The sequence below is a fragment of the Bos indicus genome, chromosome 10 (genome assembly GCF_029378745.1).
Source record: "Bos indicus isolate NIAB-ARS_2022 breed Sahiwal x Tharparkar chromosome 10, NIAB-ARS_B.indTharparkar_mat_pri_1.0, whole genome shotgun sequence".
In the NCBI taxonomy this organism is placed as follows: domain Eukaryota; kingdom Metazoa; phylum Chordata; class Mammalia; order Artiodactyla; family Bovidae; genus Bos; species Bos indicus.
Genome location: NC_091769.1, coordinates 14,386,725 through 14,403,069, shown reverse-complemented (window position 1 = coordinate 14,403,069; position 16,345 = coordinate 14,386,725). Strand labels below are relative to the sequence as shown.

The following is a 16,345-nucleotide window of genomic DNA, read 5'->3' as shown; positions in this document are numbered from 1 at the left end:
AGCAAAGGATTAAAATCTTTTCATCAATAATCATCGGCCTACAGGTAGTTTACACGTTTCATTTTGTCCTACAATATTATTACAGTGAGGAGCAAGAGCAGATAAAGGTCATGTTGGTAATTAAAGCTATATTACAGAAATATGTACACCCAAGATATGATTAAATAAGAAAATATTACTTGGTTCAGTATCATCATTAAACTTGCATTAATTTATAAATATTTAAATGTACCATATGATGATCATAAATAATCTGTTTTTGTCAGTTTCTAAAGTAACGCAACCCATAAACCCTTTGAAAAATTACTGCAGAAACAGTCAAAGTATATAACCCAGACTTACATTCAAATGCTGTGGTTGTTGCTTCAGGCAGAACCTGGCCTATCACATCCTAAACAAAGAAAGAATAAAGAAACACAATTAGCCATCTTCTTTACTGCCAACATGTGGCAAATCCTAGAGGAAATATGTGAACCTGGAAAAGATTTTTGAAATGTTGGCATAAACTATAAAAACATTAGCACATAATCACACTTAGCCCAGCAATCTAGGTCCAGAGTTTAAATCTCTATTTTAGAGTTTAAATCTTTTCTAGGGGAGAGGACCATTAAAACATCCTTCCCACTCTGTATTAATAATGTAAGTTTTTACCCTGGATTCAGTAGCATAGACAAGTACACTGTTGTGCATTTTCCAAAAAAAAAATAGGTTTCTTCTATGGGAAGCTAATGTACTGTTAGTAGAAAAAGAGGTTTCAGGAGTCAGACTGGCCTGGATCTGAATCTCAGCTCTGCACTAAACAAGCTGTGTGACCGGGAACAAATTACTCATCCTCTCTGAGCCTGAATTTGATTATCCTCCAATATGGATCTATAATGCTATTGGTACATGCTCAGTCACTAAGTCATATCCTACTCTTTACAACCCCATGAACTACAGCCCATCAGGCTCTTCTGTTCATGGGATTTTCTAGGCAAGAATACTGGAGTGGGTTGCCATTTCTTCCTCCAGGGGATCTTCCTGACCCACAGATCGAACCAATGTCTCCTGCACCTCCCGCACGGCAGGCAGATTCTTTACCACTGAACCACTTGGGAAGCCCAATGCTTATGGAGGTAACGTAAAAAGTATAAAATAATGTAATAAACATGAACTAACCTAATACACCATAGATCTTCAACAAATGTAGTTGTTGATATGTAACTAATAATACCATGCCTTGCACTCATAATGGGAGGAGTTCAAAAAATAAGTTTCCATCATGATGATGTAAATCTATAATACTACATTTAATACAAAGAATTATCAACCTCTACTCTGTGCAACTGAGAAACATATTTAATGACATCAAAACAGAGTTAATCTATTATGTAGTTAATCTAGCCTACAAAAGAAGTGCGTATAACTTGGTATCAATGTTTAAATGAACCTGTAAAGTTAAAAACACTTGAAAAATAGTCTACAGAGACAGTGTATTTAAAAGGGTACAGAACACCTTTGAGAAACAGCTCTGGGAAAAGTGACCCTCCATGATGTCCAGTCCAACCCACACGGTCTACACACTCCATTGCTCTCGGGGAGCTCTGCCGCAACGTCCCTCCCGGGCCGTGCCACAACTGGCACCAGGCGCCAGCTGACAAAGCTGCTTGCAGTATTTCTCAGCAGGGCGCCCACAGCCCTTCCAAGCAGGGCACTTAGCAGTGTGGTGGCTGCAACTTCCTTCTAAAGGCAGTTCTTTAGAAGCTTTTGCTGCAGTGGCAATCTGCATAATAGCCTTGCCTCTATTCTGTGTGTGTTTGTGTGCTTTAAGTCAATCTGTGCATATGAAATTGATCAAAAGGAACTATCTGAGGCAGTCCTCACTCATTAGAGCCAAAAGAGATTTTTTTTTCCTTTAGTCTTAGCAAATGAAACAATTTTTTGAGGAAGTATCTGTAAAAGATTTTAATATTGAAGAAAAAATTCTTTCTAGATATTTGTAGGTAGAAAGTATCTATTGACAGGTAAATGAAAACTGCTGAGTTCATATGGAATACACAGGCAACCGGCGCAAAGCCTGAGAGTGTGGAGGACAGCCAAACTGCTAGGCCTGGACCTTGGCTCTGCTGTTCAGGCCCTGCGTGACTGGATCTCTCTGGGCCTCCACTCCCTTCTGTGTAAGATGAGGTCATACTTGTACCTGCCTTGTAGGACTCATAAGTTAATATTTATAAAGCGCTTCCAACAGTGTCTAGCACATGTTAAGCTCAGTATTAGTGTCTGTTAAATAAATAAAACAGTCACTGATGACTGGAACGTTACAAATCTTAGCTCATAACAAAACCCTAAATTTCAGCACCCAGCAATTAATGGAGGATGATCTCTGTTCACTTAATCCTTCTACGCATTTACCGAGGACGACACGAGCCAGTATCGGTTTAAAAGAGGGGAGAGAAGGGCGAACACCCTCCACCTTCCCAGCTCTCCAAGTCTAGGTCGTGGCTGCTTACTTTCAGACAACCAGTCTCAAGGTGTGAACCCTACAGAATTAGCAAACTAACTTAGGATCCTTCCTACTTATGAATAGCAGATCCCCATCAAATGACAAATTTCTAACAACTATTTGAACACACTGCTGGGCAGCAATGGCCTCCTTAGCCCATCAACATAAACAAGGAGCCACACAAACTTTACATCTAACATGGAGAAACAGAGACAGAAAAAGCAAGAATCGTGAGGGAATCATGAGAATCACATGAGCATAACCAGCCACCTTGTCCTGTTAAGGCAAATAATGTGGAGCTATCGTGATGACAAAGGGGTAAAAAGTTGGAAAATAAAACACTATCTCCTGGTCTTTTCTAAGCAGGCACATCCAACTTTATGCATATTTTCCAGTTGTATTTTAAGTGATTAATTTCAAAATGACCCTTATTCTCAACATTTTACCCAACCTAAACAATGTTTCAAAAGAGCACATGGGTTTACACATGGGATGGTGATCATTTCTTGATCCTTTTCTTCTTCTTCCCTTCAGTCAAACCAATGGCAAACCAAAAATATAAGGGAGCATCCACAACATGCCAGGAGCACAAAGACAACAAAAATCTGTAGGTAACAGAAGAATAAGACTTACTCCTTGACGTCAGGAAGATTATAATCTGTCACAAAAATAGAGACAAAGCTAAAAAACTAACAATTCAGAGCACTACAGTTCCCCGATGGCTCAGCTTGTAAAGAATCTGCCTGCAATGCAGGAGATGCGGGTTCAACCCCTGGGTCAGGAAAGAGCCCCTGGAGAAGGAAATGGCAACCTACTTTCATTCTGGCCTGGGAAATCCCATGGACAGAGGAGCTTAGCAGGCTACAGTCCACGGGGTCGCAAAGAGCCGGACACGACTGAGCAACCAAGCACACAGAGTATGATAAAACGGCCAAACAAGAGACATAAACTTGCAAATAGTTAAGTTAGAAGGCAGGAGAAATCACAGGCTCAGTTATGACAGACACTTCACAGATAGGAGGAAATGTGGGCTGGAACTTGGGAGAGAGGATTCAGAGGAAAGGGGGAACGTTCTCTCCTACCACTCACTAATCCCGACCTCCTACACAATTTTCCCCAAACTGGGGACTGTGTCACCAAAAACGACATGAAACACAGAAAGCTGAAAAACGGATAACCCACATGCCTCTGCCTGAGAGGACCAGCTGGGCCTGTTTCACACGGCAGCCAGTCCCTATTTCAGACGGAGGACACAGCCACCAGAGAGGCCCCGTGACTTGCCCAAGGAGTCCCAGCCTTTCGGTAGAGCTATGAGTGGTACCCTCAACTACCGACTCCGAGTCCAAAACACCCTCAGCTCCAGCTGACTCAGTCACTACAAACTGCTTCTGGCTTCCATGTCTGGTTCTGCACAAACTAGCCGTGTGGCTTTATCATTTTCCTCATCTGGGTTTCATGAGTCCTCATTTGAAAAATGATGTTGAGGACAGTTACATCAGATGAAGGGGAACAGTGAAGGTTTCATTTGGCTTAAAACTTTAAGGTTCCCAGCCAAAAATGCTGATGTGGACTATTGGTTTCTTGCTGAAGGAAATCTTGGAAAAGAGAGCTCAGGGGTCCTGCAAGATTTGAGCTTGCAGTTCAAATAACTTGATATACCGCATAACACCCTCTGTCACAAGCCCTGCATCAGGCCTTCCCAACATAATATGCTCCACTTGAGCTTATCTGAGTAAGCACGTGTAAAGGCACCTTGCATTCAGCTCTCAATCATGGAACTGTTTGTGCAAGGCTTACTTTTAGGCCAGTCATCCTTGAGCCAATGTACAAATAAGAGATGCCCAGGCCCTGTCTCTTCCATTGCTACAAAAACACTTAGAACTTAGTAAGCTCTAGGTTGTTGTAAGTACTTTACAGGTATCAACTGCCCTAGAACTCAGAACTCTATGAGGTTGGCACTATTTTTATCCCCCAACCCTATTTTGTTTTCTTTTTACCAATGAAGAAACAGAGATACAGAAGACACTTGCTCGAGTGAGTATGGTAAGGCTTCCAATTTTAACCCAGGCAGCCTGGCTCAAGAATCTGTTTCAAACACTGTACCGTTCTACTTGGGCTCATTCTACTGGTGGCTCACTGGTAAAGAATCCGCCTGCCAGCGCAGGAGAAAATGTGGGTTAAATCCCTGGGTCGGGATGATCCCTTGGAGAAGACAGGCCAACCCACTCCGGTATTCTTGCCTGGGAAATCCCATGGACAGAGGAGCCTGGAGGACTACAGTCCATGGGTTCGCAAAGGGTCGAACACCACTGAGTGACTAAACGACAACAGCCATTCTACTTAAAAAAATACCTTCTGCTGTCTCAAATGAGTAAAGTCAAAGAAATCTCATGTCTTTCTCATCAAAGACACAATCTCAGTTAATCTTTAGAAGTCTTTGAGGCAGGTATCATTACTCCTAATTTACAAGCAAGAAAATTTAGGCTTGGAGAAGAACAGTGACTTGCCTAGTTATAGTTAAATCCAAAGTTCTTGATTCAAAACCTAGTGTGCTGTCCACAAAACCATAATGGTGTGCATCTTCTTTGAAGCTCCCTCATAAACAAATCTTTCAGGGTCCTAGGTAGCACCAGAAACAAAGATGTCCATCTCCTCAGAATTTTATCATCTAGCGGAGCGGACCAACAAAATTAGCACAAAACCCATGTACTTTGCCAGGACAAAGTTGTGGGCACACAGAGGAGGGGCATGTGACCAAGACCAGCACAGAGGAAAAGTGAAGCTCGACTCTGAAGGACAGGTAGGAGCGGGCTAGCTAAAGAAAGAGGCCAAGTAGACATGGCCTGGGCACCTTGGAGAACTCAAGGTTAATTCTATATATCTGGAGGACAGGATGCTCATGTGGGTGTAGTGAGAGATGAAGCTGGTGCCAGGCAGGCATGAGCCAATCAAGACGGGTCCAGAGGACCATGCCAAGGAGCTTGGGCCTTACCATCAAGGAAGAGGTCAAGAATCAACAGTCAGAACTGGACGTGGAATAACAGGCTGATTTCAAATTGGGAAAGGAGTATGTCAAGGCTGTATATTGTCACCCTGCTTATTTAACTTATATGCAGAGTACATCATATGAAATGCTGGGATGGATGAAGCAGAAGCTAGAATCAAGATTGCCAGGAGAAATATCAATAACCTCAGATACGCAGAAGATACCACCCTTACAACAGAAAGCAAAGAAGAACTAAAGAGCCTCTTGATGAAAGAGGAGGGTGAAAAAGTTGGCTTAAAACTCAACATTCAAAAAACAAAGATCATGGCATCTGGTCCCATCACTTCATGGAAATCAGATGAGAAAACAATGGAAACAGTGACAGACTTTATTCGTTTGGGCTCCAAAATCACTGCAGATGGTGACTGCAGCCATGAAATTAAAGGATGCTTGCTCCTTGGAAGAAAAGCTATGACCAACCTAGATAGAATATTAAAAAGCAGAGACATCACTTTGCCTACAAACGTCCATCTAGTCAAAGCTACGGTTTTTCCAGTAGTCATGTATGAATGTTAGAGTTGGACTATAAAGAAAGCTGAGTGCCAAGTCTAACATTCCATTTTATTTGAAATACAGTTTGAATATTATGAAAGTAAGGCTTCGCTGAGTCTTAAAAGTACATTTTAACATCTCTGAAATAACACCTCTATTTTAACATCTCTGAAATTGGGTTTTGTACAATGTATGGCATGTCATAGTTTAATGGGCTGCATTTTTTCTTCGTTTTACCTCTCTTTCTTTCTTTACATAAAATACTATCTTAAAACTTAGGACACTTTAAGTTTGCTAAAACGTGATTGGTTAGGCTTGTCTTCTTTCTCTTTTCCACTAGTTACCAAGTTTAGAGAACTCAGTAGAAAGACCTGGAATCCGGCCAGGGACATTCCACAAAACTCTCTTCTAGATTCAGCTTTGTGTATCTCAGTTGGTTGCTTCTGTGTAAAAAATTTTATCCCAGTCCAGGCTGAGTTCCTTGAGGGCAGGGGTCCAATCTGATTCATCTCTACTTCCCCACAGACTTCAACACTTGTCAGATTTCAGTCCATGCAATTAATCAATGCTTGTGGAAGCAATAAAACCGCCCCCACATGGAGGCCAGCAATGGTCACTAGCTCAGGCCACCAGGCTAAGATTCAGTGATCACAGTGCTGACTACCCCACAAATGCCTCGCCCCACTCTTTAGGACCGACACACTGAAATTAGCACTCACCAGCACATCCCTGAAGAGTAGCTGCGGCCCAGAGTGCACTGTCCAGTCCACTGCTCCACTATTGGGAATCTTGATGCGAATCACCAGCACTTGGTTCTCCATGGCATGGAAGGGGCCAAGGAGCAGCCACAGCATTACAGGTTAAAGGGGCTCACATCCTGGTAGGGGGGCCCCCTTCCCCCTGGTTAGACGTGGGGGGCGCCAAGAGGTGACAGGAGGACCGTGGGTCAGAGCACGAAGGGGGTAGAGGGTTGAAGAGAGGAGGTGGTCCGGAAGCAGCCCGCAGGCTCGCAGCCAGGCCCAGGCTGTAGGGGGTTGAGGGACGTCTCCTGCTGAGAGTGGACGGGGTATAAGGGGCAGAAGCCAGAAGGAACTAGCGGAGGTCAGAAGGTTCTGGAGTTGGAGAAGATGGCAAAAGGGATCGTGAAGCTCTCTGCCGTCTGTGTGGGTGTGAGAGGACGGCAAAGAGAGGACCCCGTTTTAAGGAGATACAGCGGCAGGTGTCCACTCCTCCTTAAGAGGAGCGGAGGGTCCCCGACTTGGGGGGACTCAGTTCGGGGCTGTTAGGAAGGAGTCCCAGGGCCGCCGGACCAAAATAAAGCCGAGCGGACCGTCCCCGGGAAGGCCGGAGACGAGTCCTCTGCCCCACCTCAGCCAAAGTGCGCGGGGCGCGCGACTCAGCTGCGGCCATCCGAGGCCAGCGTCTTGGCGGCGGCGGCGGCGGCGGCGGCGGCGGCGGCGGCAGCGGCAGCTGCAGCTGCAGGAGGGGGAAGACCGCAGCAGGAGGGGGAAGGCAGCGGCGAGGGCACTGTTACTCCGGAACCAAAACGCGCGGCGCCGGAACCCCGGGAGCCGGAGAGCGGACCCGCCTCCCACGGCGCCATGTTGGAAGAGGGCAGCTCCCGGCCGTCCCCGCCCCCGCCCGTCGCAGGGCGGGACCACAGGAGCAAGTGCTTGGTGCCGAGTCTGGAGTGAGAGAATCAAGTGGAATACTCTGTCCGGAGACCCGAGAGGTTGCGAAGCGACCATCCACGGAGACTGCCCTTTCCTTTCCCGATCCTGATTAAAGTCGTCGAGGTAAAAGCATCTAACAAAAGAAGGAGGAAAGTGAACTAGGGCAGAGGTCCGCCAAAAGCCGATTGATGACTTCAAATGAGTACTGTGTGCCTGTACAGAAGCCTAGAAAAATAGAACTGCAGCTCTCGTTAATTCCTGCTTTATCAGCCCGTGTACTTAAATATTCGCGGAGTTTGTGCATCAAACGATCAACAAGGTTGCCTTTTTCCCTTCTTCCAAGATACAGATCTAGAGATTATCTGTCTCCCAAATGAGTAATGTGACTGTGGATTTTTCAATGAGGTTCTTTACCCCACGGTTGCCCTAAAATAGCAAACAGCCCCCTACTGAAAAGCGACAGGCAAGAAATTCAGTGACGAGGTTAAACTGCCTAGGGACATTTGGAGTTGTGGCATCATCTTTTCCTATTAAACCGTTGCAAAAAATATCCTAGACAGTCCATAAATTTTCACCTAGACAGCAATGTTTACACAATCGGTGATATCACAGGTAGTAGCAATAACCCTTGATTATTTTTAAATAACTTGTTAACTTCAGATTTTTAAATGCACAATTTTGTTGATCTGTGACGCCTATATGGAAGTTCGTTTACAAATTGTTTCGTCCTTTATCTCTAAGAAAAACCTACATATCGCTTTATATCGGGGGACTGAATTTTGTATAAATTCGGGTGAGGAGTGTTATTTCCCTAACAGTCAGTTGATGAATGCAACCCAAAAAAATCATTAAAATTATTTATCAGTTTTGATATAATACCAAATTTTCTGCATATTTTCTCTACCTACGTTCCTTCTATATTTAACTTGAAAGTCCATTGTAGGAGATAAATTATCCCTTTTCAGTTATTGTAAATTAATAGCTTAGGAGGAAATTCATTTAGTCAGATCCTCCAGATAGTGAAAGAATTGCCCCTTTCCACCTACACATCAGTCTGTGAAAAATAAATCGTTTGTTCAAGGTCCCCATACACTTTTTATTGAAAGTTCATTTCCTATTATTTGAAAAAATAGACCCCAAAACCAGAGATTTTCTATGAACTCATAATTTGTTAAAATGGCTTTTTTATTCATAGTACTATGGGGAAAACCAACTCAATTTGTACTTTCAATTCTTTTGGATATATACCCACGAGTAGAATTGCTGGATCATATGATAATTCTATTTTTAATTTTTTGTGCAGCTGCCATATTCCACAATGGCTGCACTATTTTACATTCCCACCAGTAGCCCAAGGGTTCTAATTTCTTCACATCTTCACCAACACTTGCTGTTTTCTGTATTTTTGTTAAAAGCCATGTTCTCATGCATATGAGGTGATATCTCACTAGGGTGATTTGCATTTCCCTAGTGACGCAGAAGGCAATGACACCCCACTCCAGTACTCTTGCCTGGAAAATCCCATGAACGGAGGAGCCTAGTAGGCTGCAGTCCATGGGGTCGCTAGGAGTCCGACACGACTGAGCGACTTCACTTTCACTTTCATGCATTGGAGAAGGAAATGGCAACCCACTCCAGTGTTCTTGCCTGAAGAATCCCAGGGACAGGGGAGCCTGGTGGACTGCCGTCTATGGGGTCGTACAGAGTCAGACACGACTGAAGCCACTTAGCAGCAGCAGTAGCAGTGACTAGGGATGTTCATGTTTTCATATACTTGTTGGCCATTTGTATATCTTCTTTGGAGAAGTGTCTATTCAAGTCCTTTGCCCATTTTTTAATTGGGTTATTTATTCTTTTTGTTATAAAGTATTTCTTAAATGAAGAAAATTAACATTTTACTACTACATTGATTCATAGAGGTTTTCTTTCATCTCTTTTTACCTTGCTACCCATCACAAATCCTTAACCCAGAATCTGATCCCTTCTGAATGCTTCATAGATACTATCCCAGTATTATATTCGTACTATATTTCTCTCTTAAACTTCTGTCTCCATTCTTGCCAATGCTAACAACAGTCTATTCTCAACCCAATTACCAGGATTAGATCAAGTCACTCCTTTGGTTAAAACTCTCCTGATCGCCTCCTAACTTGTACAGAATAAAAACTAAAGTCCTTTCCTTGAACTGCAAAACTCTATTCTGCCCTCCACACCTCCTGGCTTTAAGAGCTCTCAAACTTCATTCACACCATCCTCCTTCTTACTGTTCCTTGAATACATCAGGCATCCCACCTCAGGCCCTTTGCATTTTCCTTTTTCTCTCCCTGGATTGCTTTTATCCAGATATCCACATGGCTCATTCCCTCACCTTTTGCAGATCTTGACTTAAAAATCACCTTCTTGGAGACTTCCCTGGTGGTCCAGTGGCTGGGACTCTGTGCTCCCAGTGTGGGGGACGTAGAGGGGAGGGGGCCCAGATTGGATTCTTGGTTGGAGAACTGGATCCCACATGCTGCAACTAGGGGTTCCTCAAGCCAGCACTTAAAGATCCCATATGTCACAACTGAAAAAAACAAGATTCTGCATGCCTCAGCTAAAGATCCTGCATGTCACAGCTAAAGGAACCCACATGCCGCAGCAAGAATCAAAGATCCTGCGTGCTACAACTGAGACCAGGTGCAGCCAAATAAATATATAATTTAAAAAAAAAATCAACTTCTTGTTGAGGTATTCCTTTAGCTCACTATTAAAAGCCCACCCCATCCATGGATGCAATCATACAGGTGTGCATGATGCCTGGTCCCCTTCCCTAGTTTACTTTTCTCCTAACACTCATCACAATCTACCATGACACACGTTTCACTCCTGTGTTTGTCTCCACACTAATCTATAGCTTGGCAAGAGGAGGGAATGGTACGTGTTTTAATCACTGCTGTATCTCTGGTAACTAAACAGTACCTGGCATACGGTGGGCACTTTAATATCTGCTGAATGAATGAATGAATAAGTAGGATTTGAAGGCAAAGTAGATTGACTAATACAAATGCAACTACCATGCGTATCTTCTGCCTGTCTTGAGCCTCAGTTGTTCCTTTGCCTTCCCACTGCCATTACCACCACCATCGCTGAGGCTGAGACAACAAACATTATAGACTCCCATTGAACCACAAACTTCATAACATGTCGATTGCCTCCTATGTTCAGGAATCTCTTGCCTCCTTCAGTGCCTAGTGTCCCTGCATTGTTCAGTCACTCAGTCGTGTCCGACTCTTTGTGACCCCACGGACTGCAGCACACCAGGCCTCCCTGTCCTTCACCATCTCCCAGAGCTTGCTCAAACTCATGTCCAGTGAGTCGGTGATGCCATCCAACTATCTCATCCTCTGTCATCCCCTTCTCCTCCTGCCTTCACTCTTTCCCAACATCAGGGTCTTTTCCAATGAGTCAGCTCTCTGCGTCTGGTGGCCAGAGTATTGGAGCTTCAGCTTCAGCATCAGTCCTGCCAATGAATATTCAGGGTTGATTTCCTTAAGGACTGACCAGTCCTTTAGGACTGACTGGTCCTTGCTGTCCAAAGCATATAACATTCAAATACTTGATTTGGGGATTCTTTTTTCTTTTTCTTTTCTCCTCCCCTCCCCTTCCCTCAGCCACACCACTGAGCTGGCAGGATCTTAGTTCCCCGATCAGAGATCAAACCCAGTCCCAGCAGTGACAGCACCAAGTGCTAACTAGTGGATCACCAGGGAATTCCCAATACTTGTTGATTTTCATTTAAAGGAATATGATAAGAATAGAGGATGGAAAGAGTAACTTTCTAGTGGAAAACCTGGCAGATACCATCCAAACCAATTGATCAAGGTTAACATCATCTTTGATGTCATGTACTCTCTGATATGATGCAATGAATAGGGCATTTGACCTGTGGGATCTTCTTCCCAAAACCCATTACATCAATCTCATCATGAGAAAACCATCAGACAAAAACAAATTGAGGGACATTCTACAAAATATTCGACAAATAATCCTCAAAACTGTCAAGGTCATAAAAAACAGAGGATGTGTCACAGACCTGAGGAGACTAAGGAGATATGATGATTAAATGTATTGTGGGATCCTCAGTGGAATCCTGGAACAGAAAAAAAAGAGAGTAATAAAAAAACAGTGATGTGGAATCAAGTTTGGAGTTTAGTTAATAATACAGTAATATACCAATGTTGACTTTTCAGTACTGTACATTGATTATGCAAAATGCTTACATCAGCGGTATGGACCTAACTGATATGGTATGGACCTAACAGAAGCAGAAGATATTAAGAAGAGGTGGCAAGAATACATACAAGAATTTTACAAAAAAGTTTTAATGTCTTAATGACCCAGAGAACCACAACAGTCTGATCACTCACTTAGAGCCAGACATCCTGGAGTGTGAAGTTAAGTGGGCCTTAGGAAGCATCACTACCAACAAAGCTAGTGGAGGTGATGGAATTTCAGCAGAGCTATTTCAAATCCTAAAAGATGATGCTGTTAACGTGCTGCATTCAATATGCCAGCAAATTTGGAAAACTCAGCAGAGGCCACAGGACTGGAAAAGGTGAGTTTTCATTCCAATCTCAAAGAAGGGCAATGCCAAAGAATGTTCAAACTACCGCACAATTGCACTCATTTCACATGCTAGCAAGGTAATTCTCAAAATCCTTCAAGCTAGGCTTCAACAGTATGTGAACTGAGAACTTCCAAATGTACAAGCTGGATTTAGAAAAGGCAGAGGAACCAGAGATCAAATTGCCAACATCTGTTGGATCATAGAAAAAGCTAGAGAATTTCAGAAAAACATCTACTTCTGCTTCATTGACTACACTAAAGCCTTTGACTGTGTAGATCACAAGAAACTAAAAAATTATTTAAAAAAATGGAAATACCAGACCACCTTACCTGCCTCCTGGGAAATACATATGCAGGTCAAGAAGCAACATTTAGAATGGGACATGGAACAAAGGACTGGTTCCAAATTGGAAAAGGAGTACATCAAGGCTGTATATTGTCACCTTGCTTCTTTAACTTATATCCAGAGTACATCATATGAAATACTGGGCTGGATGAGGCACAAGCTGGAATCAAGATTGCTGGGAGAAATATCAATCACCTTAGATATGCAGATGACACCTCCTTTATGGCAGAAAGGGAAGAGGAATTAAAGACCCTCTTGTTGAAGATGAAAGAGGAGAGTGAAAAAGCAGGCTTAAACCTCAACTTTCAAAAAAGTAAGATCATGGCATCTGGTCCCATCGCTTCATGGCAATTAGATGGGAAAACTATGGAAACAGTGACAGACTTTATTTTCTTAGGCTCCAAAATAACTGCAGTTGGTGAAATTAAAAGATGCTTTTGAAATTAAAAGATGCTTGATCCTTGGAAGAAAAACAATGACAAACTTGGACAATGTATTAAAAAGCAGAGACATTACTTTGCCTAGAAAGGTCCATGTAGTCAAAGCTATGGTTTTTTCAGTAGTCATATATGGATGTGAGAGCTGGACAATAAAAAAGGCTGAGCGCTGAAGAACTGATGTCTTCAAACTGTGGTGCTGGAGCAAACTATTGAGAGTCCCTTGGACTGCAAGATGATCAAACCCATTAATCCTAAAGGAAATCAACCCTGAATGTTCATTGGAAGGACTGATAGTAAAGCTGGAAGCTCCAACCCTTTGGCCACTTGATGCGAAGAACTGACTCATTGGAAGAGACCCTGATAATGGGAAAGGTTGAAGGCAGGAGGAAAAGGGGACGACAGAGGGTGAGATGGTTGGATGGCATCACCAACTCAATGGACATGAGTTTGAGCAAACTCTGGGAAATAGTGAAGGACAGGGAAGCCTGGTGCATTGCAGTCCTTGGGGTTGCAAAGAGTCAGACACAACTGAGCAACTGAACAACAATATTAGGGTGATCTGTGCGAAGGTATATGGAAACTCTCTGTACTATAGTGCAATTTTTCAGTAAACCTGAAGTTTTCCCAAAATAAAATGTTTTTTTAAAGTAAGTTGCATTTCTACACACCTGCAATAATATCTTAGAAATTTTAATTTTAAAAAGATATAATTTACAATAACAATTAAAAAATAAAATTTTCCTCATAGGGCTGCTGCTGCTGCTAAGTCACTTCAGTCGTGTCCGACTCTGTGCGACCCCATAGATGGCAGCCCATCAGGCTCCCCCATCCCTGGGATTCTCCAGGCAAGAACACTGGAGTGGGCTGCCATTTCCTTCTCCAATGCATGAAAGTGAAAAGTGAAAGTGAAGTTGCTCAGTCGTGTCTGACTCTTAGCGACCCCATGGACTGCAGCCTACCAGGCTCCTCTGTCCATGGGATTTTCCAGGTAAGAGTACTGGAGTGGGGTGCCATTGCCTTCTCTGCCTCATAGGGCTAATATCCATTAATTTAGAAAAAGAATATGCAGAAGCATGGACAAAAGTGATAAGAGACAAACCCCAAAGTGTGATGGGAAAGTCTACACATTTGTGTTGTGGCAGGAATAGAAAAAGAACAGTGAGAGCAATTTCAGCACCATGCAGAAGCAGAAACAACAGTTCAACAGATATTCGTAGAACACCAAGTATGTGCTATGGATTTTGTATTTTTAAATTATTTATTTTATTTTTAGCTGCACTGGGTCTTCATTACTGCAAGCGGGCTTTCTTTAGTCACAACAAGCTGGGGCTACTCTCCCATTGCGGAGCACAAGCTCTAGGTGGGCAGGCTCAGTAGTTGTGATGCAGGGGGTTAGTTGCTCTACTGGCATGTGGAATCTTCCCGGACCAGGGATCAAACTCGTGTCCCTTGCATTGGTAAACGTGATGTAAATGTGAAGTCGCTCAGTCATGTCTGACTTTTCGACACCCCATGGACTGTAGCCTGCCAGGCTTCTCTGTCCATGGGGATCCTCCAGGCAAGAATACTGGAGTGGGTTGCCATTTCCTTCTCCACGGGATCTTCCTGACCCAAGGATCAAACTTGGGTCTCCAGCATTGCAGGCAGACTCTTTACCCTCTGCACCACCAGGGAAGATACTGCATTGGTAGGTGGATTCATAACCATTGGACCACCAAGGAAGTCCCTGTACTATGGATTTTAGATGCTCTAACATGAATTAAATTTATTAATTTATGATGTCATTGGATTGAATTTCTACCCAATACATTTTCCCTAAGGGAGAGTAGGCTGATGTTCCTGAAAATCATGTAAGTTTTATTATTTCCTTCTTTTGATCATTTAAAGGCATCTATATTTTTTTCTTTATATTAATGAATAAAATATCTCACATTTTTGTGAGGCTTTAGAGCTTGCAAAGGTCTAAAACATCTCCCTTTGTTATCCTGTGCATCATAGGAGCGACTTCACTTTCACTTTCCACTTTCATGCATTGGAGAAGGAAATGGCAACCCACTCCAGTGTTCTTGCCTGGAGAATCCCAGGGACGGGGGAGCCTGGTGGGCTGCCATCAATGGGGTCGCACAGAGTCGGACACAACTGAAGCGACTTAGCAGCAGCAGTAGCAGCAGCATAGGAAAGTATAGAGTATTGCTTAAGAACTTGGATTCTGTAGACAGATTACAGAAACTGGAATAACACTCATCATGTGTGTTGATGTAAGTCTTGAGTAAGACTTCTTGATTTCCAGAGTTTAAAAAATGGGAATAAAAATAGTGCCTAATTCATAGATTTGTTATGAGAGGATTAAAGGAGTTCATATGTGTAAAGTGCTTTATCTGGGACCCAGCACAAATGAACAATATGTAAGTTTTAGATAAACTCCATATTGTATATTGTATATACCAAGAAGGCTCTATTTTTCTCAGTATTGTTGTTCAGTCGCTCAGTCATGTCTGACTCTTTGGGACCTCATGGACTGCAACAAGCCAGGCTTCCCTGTCCTTCACCATCACCCGGAGGTGGCTCAAACTCATGTCCATTGAGTCAGTGATGCCATGTAACCATCTCATCCTCTGTCATCCCCTTCTCCTACTGCCTTCTATCTCTCCCAGTATCAGGGTCTTTTCAGTGAGTTGGCTCTTCACATCAGGTGGGTGAAGTATTGGAGCTTCAGCTTTAGCATCAGTCCTTCCGATGAATATTTAGAGTTGATTTCCTTTCAGACTGACTGGTTTGATCTCTTTGCGGTCCAGGGGACTCTCAGGAATCTTCTCCAACACCATAGTTCAAAAATATCAGTTCTTCAGCTCTTAGCCTTTTTATGGTCCAATGCTCACATCCACACATAAGTACTAAAAAAAACCATAGCTTTGACTGTACGGAACTTTGTAGACAAAGTAATGTCTCTGCTTTTTAATACACTGTTTAGGTTGGTCATAGCTTTTCTTCTAAGGAGCAAGCATCTTTTAACTCCGTGGCTGCTGTCACTGACTCAGTGATTTTGGAGCCCAAGAAAATAAAGTCCATCACTGTTTCCATTGTTTCCACATCTATTTGCCACATCATAATCTTCATTTTTTGAATGTTGAGTTTTAAGCCAGCTTTTTCACTCTCCTTTCTCAGTGTTACTCAACCAGTAATGGTACAGCAGGAACTTAAACCATATTTATCATCTTCAAGACAAGGTTCTTTGTATTATACACATAGTGGAAAAGCAAT

General features: G+C 43.0%; 1 protein-coding gene across 13 annotated transcripts in view; it reads right to left on the bottom strand.

Moving 5' to 3' along the window:
- Positions 1 to 7,562, bottom strand: part of MAP2K5 (mitogen-activated protein kinase kinase 5) — a 268,500-nt gene extending 260,938 nt beyond the window's left edge. For 2 of the 13 annotated variants that reach the window (XM_070796966.1, XM_070796965.1), the window contains exons 1-2: positions 6,740 to 7,554; positions 343 to 391 (exon numbers count right to left, since the gene is read on the bottom strand). In XM_070796966.1, the coding sequence (XP_070653067.1) occupies positions 343 to 391; positions 6,740 to 6,874 (184 nt within the window). In that variant the 5' untranslated portion in view covers positions 6,875 to 7,554. Of the gene's footprint in view, positions 1 to 342; positions 392 to 6,739 lie in introns of all 13 variants that reach the window. The other 11 variants (XM_070796953.1, XM_070796958.1, XM_070796959.1 and 8 more) reach the window with 11 other exon arrangements.
- Between the last annotated feature and the right edge of the window lie 8,783 nt (positions 7,563 to 16,345).